General features: G+C 44.2%; 1 protein-coding gene across 1 annotated transcript; it reads right to left on the bottom strand.

Moving 5' to 3' along the window:
• Positions 1-2,000: 2,000 nt before the first annotated feature.
• Positions 2,001-10,304, bottom strand: LOC144668919 (uncharacterized). Its single transcript, XM_078531393.1, has 3 exons — positions 10,293-10,304; positions 6,477-6,640; positions 2,001-2,573 (listed from the first exon to the last, which is right to left on the bottom strand). The coding sequence occupies exons 1-3, from the start codon at positions 10,297-10,299 to the stop codon at positions 2,436-2,438; spliced, it is 309 nt and encodes a 102-aa protein (XP_078387519.1). The 5' UTR covers positions 10,300-10,304; the 3' UTR covers positions 2,001-2,435.
• Between the last annotated feature and the right edge of the window lie 6 nt (positions 10,305-10,310).

Raw genomic sequence — 10,310 nt, 5'->3', positions numbered from 1 at the left:
TCTTGTTTAACAAATTTTTAAAAATGTTGAAATAGATGAACATTTACTCAAATGGAAATTGCTCTAGGCAGTAAAATGTATAACCTGTGCCACCTAATGGGCTGTGATAGTAATGCATGTGTTCAGAACAATCCAGCCCTTGCAGGAATGCAACACCAGACCGATCATGCAATACATGTGCGCTTTCATTTATCAACGTTTCTTCCTCTCTCTCCCCCTCTCTTGGGTACAGTTTAATAGATACTCGTCATTCTATGGTAGAGGTCATTGTTTATGTGCAAGCCCTGGCAGTAACTGTCAACAGGCTTTTTGACTATAAGGGCATCATTTTTAAAAAAAATTCATGGAACATGAGCATCATCGAAAAGGCCAGCCTTGCTGCCTGTTCCTGCACACCCATCTGTAATTCCCCATGAGACGCTGGTGATGAGCCATTCCCTTGAACTGTGTCGAGAGGGAGTTCCAGGACGCGGCTACAGTGAAGGAAAGGTAATATGTTTCCAAGTCAGGATGGTGGGTGGCTTGGAGAGGAACTTGCAGGCGCTGGTGGCATTCCCACACAGCCCTGGACTTTCTAGGTGGTTGAGCCTAGATTGTTATTCGGACCATGACACCTGGCTGATTTTCCCCCTCGCTCCTCACTTGTGGCACCCCTAATGTCTGCCCAGGAGGCAAGATAAAGGAAATAATATTTAAAAAAAAAAAATAACAAATCACCCACATTGTGGTAAATGCATGTGCTGGAGCCAGGTTCAAAATTCCCTGTCGCTTCCAGGAGCATTGGAAGCAATTGTAAAATCTAAATTGCTGCCCCTTGATCAGCTAATTCAGCACCGGGAATCTAACTGAGACCTTCTGGTCAGTACAACTGAGTTAAAACAGCTGAGATATCAGAGGTACCTGCTGCTTATTATGAAACATCTAAGAGAAAAAAAAACTATTACCCTCTAATTTCTGTAAACGTAAGTGGAAATGAACACATTTACAAGGATTAATTATACCCTTGCGTGGTTATGTACCAGTTAATTCCCAGTGCTTACCATGCAATGATTCAGAAGTCAAATTAAAAGGGATAAAAACAATCTAAATGGAATTATAGTTTTGACATGTTGCTTAAAATAGCTAGCTGCCTCAGTTGCATTTCCATGGAACTTAAAACCAGGTTGGATCAGTTACAAAATGGGTTTTTCTTCTGGGCGTTTTGAGTTCTGTTTAATGAGCAATGATGGCTGTTTAGCATTTTAATTTCCACCACTATCATTATCCTTCCAGACCCGGGGAAGCAGCTCGGCAGGTGCAGACCCACGCATGGATGCAGGTACAGGTTACAGGCACCAATCTCCCCCTCCGTTACAAATAGCCCAGAAGGCCGCCTGATTAGCACAAAAGGCTTCAGTCTTCCCCGGAGCACGTGGACAATCCTAAGTAGCATATGGATTGGACGTGGCCAGCTGATGTACAATTAGCACCTCAAAACTTCGCCCGGATGAGACTGCGGTAACCTTGGCCAAACCACGGAGCACGTAACATCTTGCCCTCCCGACTCAAGTTCGAGGGCGACGTCCCGGTGTTTGACTTGCTCTCCAGTAGGGGGACTGGGCTGGTTAGGGAACTTGACATTAAAACTGTGACGACAGCTTCTGATCCTAAAGCCATTCAAAAAAAAAGAAAGCAGCACCCAGACCTATTCACAAATATCCTTCAGGGAAGGGAGTCTACACAATTCTTAAGCTCTGAAGCACCCCCAGCAAGCCATTCACACCATATAGATATCTGATGGGGGGGTCCAACATTGACATCAAGGCAACTGGAGACAGGCAATATTTGTTTGACCTTGCTAGCGATGCCCTCATTCAGAGAGCAAATTAAGAAAAACAGTGACTGCCAAATGACACAGCATGATGATAAATAGTCCACAAACATTTTTGTTACAAAGTAAAAACAGGATGCAATTAAACAAATACAAATTAGAAAGCACAAAAAATGTCACAGTCAGAAGGGAATGTCTACTCCACTTTTATTATCATTACTGTAAACAAGGCAACTTAGTCTTCAATTACCGAACACGTTAATAAAACCCACAAAATATATGTTCAACAGGAACTTTTATCTGTTTAACACTTTACTCCAATTAACCAAAATCTTAAGTATATAAAAATCCATTTTATGGTCTGAAAGTCCATGCATGTACACTGTCCTGCTCAGGCCATGTCACGTTTTTAAATCCAGCAAGTCCAAATGCACAATATCGTGGTTTTTTTTTCCCTGTTTTAGGCTAGTCTGTTAAAATTTTGCAACCGACTCTTCAGTTTCCAGCCGTCGACACAAGGCAGATGCCGACCGATGACCACCTGCACTGCCATTGTGGGACTCGGCAGAACGTGAGTGGATGGGAGCAGTTTTAGAAAGGGGAGCGAGACGTCCTGAGCGACAGCTTAGGTGTCCTCCTCCTCTTCCTCGTCCTGTGAGGAGCCAGCCTTGTTAGCGGTCGCTGCTGCAAGCTGTGCCTGCTGGGCGGCTTGTTGCATCTGTAGCCACTCCTGCTGCGCCAGCTCTGCCTGCTGCTGTCGAGCCTGAGGGGAGGAAAGTGACAAAGTCAGTTGTTCAAATCAGATCTCTCTTGCTTGTGGGGCTGGGGGTCTTGGGTGGGGGTGAGAGGGAGAAAGTGCACTATATACAGGTTCCGCATCCTTCGGGTTAGGGAAGGTGAAGAAAAATTGATTCAGGTTCCCACTCCAGCATGTGTCCAGACTGGGTTAAGTTTGACTGGTGATACCTTCCCATGGTTGAGGCTCGCTGATACATTTAAGATCTCTGCACAGACATTAGGGACTGAGGCGATATATCGGAGAGCTTGATAATGTGTAATCCTACAACTCCTACTAGGCGACAATGCTTTCAGGATGGGAAGGGAGAAGCAGCCACCTTGCATCTTGGTCTAGTTTGCACATCTATGAATTCAGTTACTTCACCCAATTTTCTCCCCCTCTTCTCGTGGCATCGATTCTTGTGGAGATTAAGTTTCACTGGCACTGAGCACTCTGGTACCTCACCCAAGTGATACTCTTCAAGGTGTCAGCCATGGTTCAGTGGGTAGCATTCTCGTTTCAGTCAGAGGCTCATTCCAAAGACTTGCGCACAAAGTCTAGGCAGACAGTGTAGTGCAGTGCTGAGCAAGGTGCACTCTTTCAGACAGCATTATTCTGAATAGCAGTGGAGTTGTCTATGGTGTTTTCGGATAACATTTGTCCCTAAACATCAGACCATCTGGAAAAACTCAGCAGGTCTGGCAGCATCGGCGGAGAAGAGCAAAGTTGACGTTTCGAGTCCTCATGACCCTTCAACAGAACTAAGTAAAAATAGGAAAGGGATGAAATATAAAGCAGGGGGGTTGGTCATGAGGACTCGAAACGTCAACTGTGCTCTTCTCTGCCGATGCTGCCAGACCTGCTGAGTTTTTCCAGGTATTTCTGTTTCTGTTTTGGATTTCCAGCATCCGCAGTTCTTTGCTTTTATCAGACCATCTGGTCCTCATTTTATTGTTGTTTGTGGGAGCTTGCTGTGCTCAATTTGGTTGTGGCATTTCCTATATTACAACAGTGACTTCAAATGTACTTAATTGGCTGTAAAGCACTTTGGGACATTCTTAGGACTGGAAAAGATGCAATAGAAATATTTAGTTTTTGATCTTTAAACAGCCCAATTGGCTCAATCTGATTCCATCCTCATCCCAAATCCACTTTCCATTCAATTTCACTGACTGGTGAAGGAGGACAATAACTGAAGGATTTTTTTCTCGGATTATGGGCCAAATGCAGGATCCTTGCAGTGATCTCTGCACTCCTCCGCTGCTGGTCTCTTGCACATCCTCAATTTTCTTGCTCTACCATTGGCAGCTGCACATTCAGCGATCTAAGCCCAAAATGCTACGGATTCTTTACTAAACCTCTCCCTCCTCCTTTAAGACTCTGCTTAAAACATCTCTTTGACCAAGCCTTTTGGTCACCCATTCTAATATCTTATGTGGCTCGGTGTCAAATATCTGATAATGCCCCTGTGAAGCGTGTTGGGATGTTTAATTGTTAAGGAAACTATATAAATGGAAGCTGTTGCTTAGTATAGACTAGGGATCAAACTTGCATCTGTGTGAATCACCTTGCAATACAGGTACACCCACGGCCATTGGCCAAAGAGAGTTGTGGGGGCTAGATAACAAAGTATTTAAAGAGGAGGTGGATATATTTTTGAAATATCAAAGAGTTGAGGGCTATGAAGAGCTGGCATGAAAGAAGAGTTGGGGCCTGGGGCAGATCAGCCATGATCTTACTGAATGGCATGGCAGACCCGAGGGGCCGAATGGCCTACTACTGCTCCTATTTCTCATGTTCTAAATTCTTTTAACCTATAATCAAGAGGCATCCACCCAGCCTAAAGCTGCATAATTACCAATACTCCTAGCTGGGAACTCAGATGAGTCATTAGGAAGCTTCTCAAAGATCCGGAACAGATTGGAAAAATTGAAGGTCTGACCCACGGCTGAGTAAAGCTCCACTTTGGTACTGCATCCAAGAATGACAATTTAACCTCAATGACAGTGCAATTTCCCGAAGAGCACCATATCCTGCAAAAGGAAGCTGAACTTAATTCGAGGGGATTTGCATGGAGTGCACTGGTCAGAGAACGCTGCTGAAGTTCCTTCACATCACAGTAGGATCTAACTTTCACAATTCCTACTAGCAGAGAAGCTCAACTTACAAACTTGCTGCACCGAGAGGGACATGTTGGTTTGCAAGCTCCTCGTTATAGTTTACAGTGAATAAATTCACTGTGGAGCCAGGCCACACAGACCAGCAAGGTCCCACATTTAATCCCCAGTCTGTGCTAACTCTGCTGATCCCAGCAGGATTTTAGGTTGGAGCACGACCAATTCTCTTTGCAGATTCACCCAGCAGCTCCTCATCATTGTTAATATTTCCTACTGGGAAGTATACAAATGTGTGGGCAGTCAAAAGGCCTGCTGACACTCACTGTCTGCCTTGTGCTATCACCACCTCCAGCCTTAAAGTCAAAATGCTCTCCTTGCCAGCTTCCAAGAAGTAACATCCAGTCCAAAGTGCTATGGCGCAAGCTGCACTCTTGTCCTTACAATGCTTCCATGGCTTCTTTGACCCCAACAGATCGATTACAAGACCATGTCCAACTCCCTTCATGGTCTCGCTTGAGTCTACCATTTCCGTCTTCTCCAGCCACTTGTCCCTGTACAAACCCTCTGCTCCTCCGACACCATCCACTGCTTGTTCCCTGTTCTCTTTAGCTTATACATCCTGTATTTGATGTTTTTAAGGGGAAGCTGGATAACTACATGAGGAAGAAAGGAAATTGCTGATAGGGTGAGAAGAAGCAAGGAGGGGAGAAGGCCCGCATGGAACATAACACCGGCCTAGACCAGTTGGGTTGAATGGCCCATTTCTGTGTACATTCTTTGTAAACCCATATTCTGGTACTTCCTTCCAAAATTCCTCTGCCTTACTGTTTTCCTTTCTGTTTTAAGAAGCTGCATTTATTTTGATCATTTGTTGGCAATCCCAGCCCCAACTCATTTTCCTGTTCTCTGTCCCTCCTCCTCGTTCACTCAGCGTCTGGCTGTAATGTTTGGACGCTGTCCTGTTCATTTGTGGTATTAGAGAAATGGCTGTTGTTGGCTGGACTGCAGACAGGTGCCTAAAAGCAGGTCACCTTAGCAGAGGCTTAACTGGGAAATGGTGTGCAGCACATTAATCTAAAATGTGAAAGAAGTAAATATACCAAATTTGTTTTACAATTTTCTTTTTGAAAAAGGCACAAAATCATTTAGAAAAAAGTCTGACCCAGTTTCTAGTACCATCAGCACAGCTAACACCTCTTGTGATGGCAGATGGACTGTTATCTTACAGCACGGTTATGTGGTCACCTGAATAACATGGAAGAAAGCAACAGTTTGTGGTGTTAATAACGGCTTGTAGACTCCAGAGAGTCTGGCTGCCAAATAGTAAATAGAGTTACAGGAAAACTGTATTCAGAATAGTGGCCACAATCAGAATTCAGGGTGTCATTGTTTGGGTGCCTTCCAGAATTTGTTATAGTGTTTAACGTTTTATAATTTTGCATTTCAGGTATTGAGGAGAAATATTCACTGATTTGTTGGGCTGCTATAGCTTTCGCACTTCCTCAAAAAAGCCCTTTATGATGGGCTGTTTCCATCGACAACCAAGGCGAGGAGTCCAGATGAATTGTGCACAATACCTCATGTGTCAGTTTTGTTGCATGACAAGAGAAATAAGGAACTATTGATTAAAGATCACCAAGCTCAGATTTTAATGTAAGAGAACAAGTGTAGGGGTGGGGGGTCCAAAAGCTCCAGTTTTGAGGAGCTGGGGGGTGACTTAAAAGGAGAAACAAAACTATACGTTTCAAAAATACTGAGCAACTTTCCTTACTTTTGCAAACAACTCTTGCTGCTGGCGTAGCAGTTCTTCTTCCGGTATCCCGAGGTTTTCCAAGCGAGAGCTGGCCTTCCTCCTTTCCAGGGCAACTGTCTTGCATTCCCGCAGAACCTCCTTTACTTCAGTTATGTACGATCCAAAGCCTAGACTTTCCAAGGCTGCAGCACAAGGTAACACAGAAAGAAGCTTTTAACATTCTCATGGCTGCTCAAAAGCTTTTTGTGGGGCATTAATTTACACCTGACAGTCTGACTTCAAAACCTTTTCATATCCACGTTGAAGATTCATGTTAAATGGAGAACTAGTTCTGTTCTGTTTCATTTCAGATTCATCTCATTCACTGCCTCTTAGTATTTTGCCTCTCCCGGATATGGACTTCAGCTTTGGTATTGTCAGCTATCTGCAGTATCTCGCCCACGTGGCCATTTTAGATCTGCAAACTTAAGAATGTCGACGTAGCATTCTGAGGGCAGTACAGCCAGGCCATATCCTATCCTCACTCAGTCAGGAGGAGTCACCAAATAGTGATCTGGAGCGAGAACCCTGGCTGATCCTTTTATCTCCTTAGCTTGGGGACACTTAGTATAACTTTAGTATCTCTCCTACTGTGCCCTGCCCACAAAATTGTGTGGAGTCAGGTTCTCCACGTGGAGCCACAGAACAGTTAAAAGGCAAATTAGATCTTCACTTTTCCTACCTCAGCCATGCAGCCTTTGGACAGTACTAGGTGAGTTCACTTTCTAACCTCAGAAAAGCAGAGGGAGAGAAACCTGAGGTGGAAGTTTGACAGCTCGATTCCTGATGCCTGTGCGACTTGACAGATAGAAATTAACTTCGTCAAAAGACCCCTCACAAACTTCCGAGATTCAAGATTCAACATAAACACTCATCTTAACTGTGTGTCAAATATTAACTAGCTTTGCTGAGCATCAGATATTAGTCAATTTACGGATCACATTCTGTAATATGACTGATCCAATCTCAAGGTATTTAAGCTAAGCAGGCAACAATTCTTTCAGTCTGTTCTGGCCATGTCCAATAGTCTTCCCCACACCGAGGGATGCTCAGGGCAATCGTAATCTCCTCTACAACTTGGCACAACCTGGTACTTAACTGCTCTGAATTGCTCAGCTACTCATTGAATCGAAACCCAGTGAACCATTCGGCAAAATATAATCCGGTATTCCATGATGGGGACGCCATGAGACATGCAACTCTGAAGAGGTTTGCTTTTCAATACAATTAACTCAAGACATTACTGACTGACACATACCATGGAATGAGTACATCTGTGTCACCCATTTTAAACCACACGCCAGGCAAATATCCAAGTCAAGCCCTATCTTGTGTGGACTTACACCCAAGACTGGTATTGACACAGACTTGGCAACATGTTATTGAACTATTTGCCACAGGTCACAAGGGTTATCAATAAGAAGGAAATCACCTGTCCTGGCTCCTTGGGAGAGCAGTTGTTCTTAGACCTATACTCAGTTTTTTGCCCATAACCTTGTAAATTCCCGTAAGTACTGATCCAACTCCCTTTTAAAATTATTGATGGAATCAACTTCCACATCTTTTCAGATGGACATTCCAGATCCCGACAACTCAAATGAAATGATTTCTCCTCATCTCCCCTTTAGACCTGCTTCCAATGCGTTTCTCGTGCACTCAGTGGGAACGACTGCTCGAAGATCAACAACTTTATTCCTATAATGTAAAGGCGTCGAGGTAGATGATCAGCCATGGTCCAGTTAAATGGCGCAGCAGGCTAGAGGGGCCAAATGGCCTACTCCTGCTCCTATTCCCTATGTTCCTAAAGGATCTGACAACACTTGAAGGGAGGAGTGGCAGAATGCTGGAGGTAGGTGGGAGTGAGAAACTCTTTGTTAAGGCCTGGGAATAGCTCATCTGTACACAGCATGTGTACAGACCAAGAGGACACAAATAGATAAAGCAAAATTAAAGGCTGCAGAATTTGGCCTAAATATAAAGGGTTATTAGAATTCAGGATTGTTCATTGGTCACAGTATGTCGCTCAAGCTTTTGGGCAGGACAATAAAGAAAAGCCCACAATAACTTGGTCAGGATTATTGATTTTAGTCACCATCAGCACTGGTGGCTTGGCAGCACCACAGGCCCCAGCTCATAGGGTGTGCTATTCAAAACGCCCCTGGTTGCAATCACAATTATCAATATAATTCCAAAGGTGAATTTCCTGATTGAGTGCAAGAACAAAAACCTTCTTACTGAGCGCAACAGTTCTTTGCCACTGTAAAGGAACTACCACATGATAAAGCTCATGATTTACCATAAACTATAGTCATTATTTGTAGACGAGAATTACAGCAGTGCTCAGAACTAAGAGAATTCCATTATAGTCATTTCTGAATCACAGGTTTGTGGGACTACCTAGCTGTAGGGACAGTAAATAGTGCCAACCTCTCATGTATACATTATACAGTGTCACACTGAACAAAGCAGTTTGATTTTCAGTCTCAGCCTTTATTAAATTTCATTCAGTGCATGTGGGCTTCACTGGCCAGGCCAGTGGGGCTGGGGGTGCCCTTGTGAAGGTGGTGGCGGTGAGCTGCCTTCTTGAACCGTCCATGTGGTGTAGGTATACCGACAGTGCTGTTAGGGAGGGAGTTCCAGGATTTTGGCCCAGTAACAGTGAATGAACGGCGATGTATTTCCAAGTGAGGATCGTGAGTGACTTGGAGGGGAACTTCCAGGTTGTGGTGTTCCCATGTATCTGCTGCCCTTGTCCTTCTAGATGGTAGTGGTCGTGGGTTTGGAAGGTGCTGCCTAAGGAGCCTTGGTGAATTCCTGCAGTGTATCTTGTAGATGGTACACACTGCTGCTACTGTGTGTTGGTGGTGGAGGGAGTGAATGTTTGTGGGTGTGGTGCTAATCAAGTGTGCTTTGTCCTGGACAGTGTCAAGTTTTTTTTTGAGTGTTGTGGGAGCTGCATTCATCTAGGCAAGTGGAGAGGATTCCATCACACTCCTGACCTGTGCCTTGTAGATAGTGACAGGCTTTGGGGAGTCAGGAAGTGAGTTACTCATTGCAGGATTCCTAGTCTCTATTAGCTGATCTGAGCCAAGACAGTAGTAAGTGCAATATAACTGGACTCAGTGCCCTTGGGGGCACATCCTGGCTTCCTACCAGAACGAGCAGTGTGTGTGGATGTTGGCTAGGATCATCAAGCTTGTCAAATTGTCACACTTCAATAGCCTCCTGTACCTTACTATCTAGCAACAAAGGAAAAAAGACATATGAGTTATGCAGTGCATGTGATGACATTTCAAAGTGTTTTTATAGCAAATGAAACACTTCTGAGCCTCAGTCGTCATTGCTGGAACATAGGAAACACAGCAACAAGTTTGCTCCCATGATGAAATAAACAATCAGATCTTCTACCATCCAGGTATTGGTTGGGGGATAAATATTGGCCAGGAAACAAGGAAGAACTCTTCTGCAAATAGTGGCTGTGGGATCTTTTATGTCCACACAAGAGGACAGATTAGATTGGTCTAATGCCTCACCTGAAAGACGGCACCTCACAGAGTGCAGCACTAGCCTCAGTACTCAAACTACGGGCCAGCCTACATTAAGTGTCTGAAGTGTGACTTCAGTAGACAGCCTTCTGACTCAGAGGCTATGGTACTGAGCTACAGCTGAAGAATGGACATACAGGTGAGGTATCAGGGGGCATAAATAATCAGACAAAATCATAGGTCAGTTATCACCTGAAAGCAAGGAAAAACCGTTACTGCAATTCCACAATGGTTTCCTTAAATCACATACCTTGCATGATATGTTCTG

This window comes from Cetorhinus maximus, chromosome 28 (assembly GCF_964194155.1).
Source record: "Cetorhinus maximus chromosome 28, sCetMax3.hap1.1, whole genome shotgun sequence".
Classification (NCBI taxonomy): domain Eukaryota; kingdom Metazoa; phylum Chordata; class Chondrichthyes; order Lamniformes; family Cetorhinidae; genus Cetorhinus; species Cetorhinus maximus.
Note: the sequence above shows the minus strand (reverse complement) of the source record. Positions and strands in the feature narration are given on the sequence as shown.

What these genes read in the sequence shown, in the direction of transcription:
- LOC144668919 (XM_078531393.1), bottom strand. An exon ending in AGCAAGAGTTGTTTGCAAAA is followed by an intron (nt 2,574 to 6,476) that starts GTAAGGAAAGTT and finishes TCCTCCCCTCAG; the next exon opens with GCTCGACAGCAGCAGGCAGA.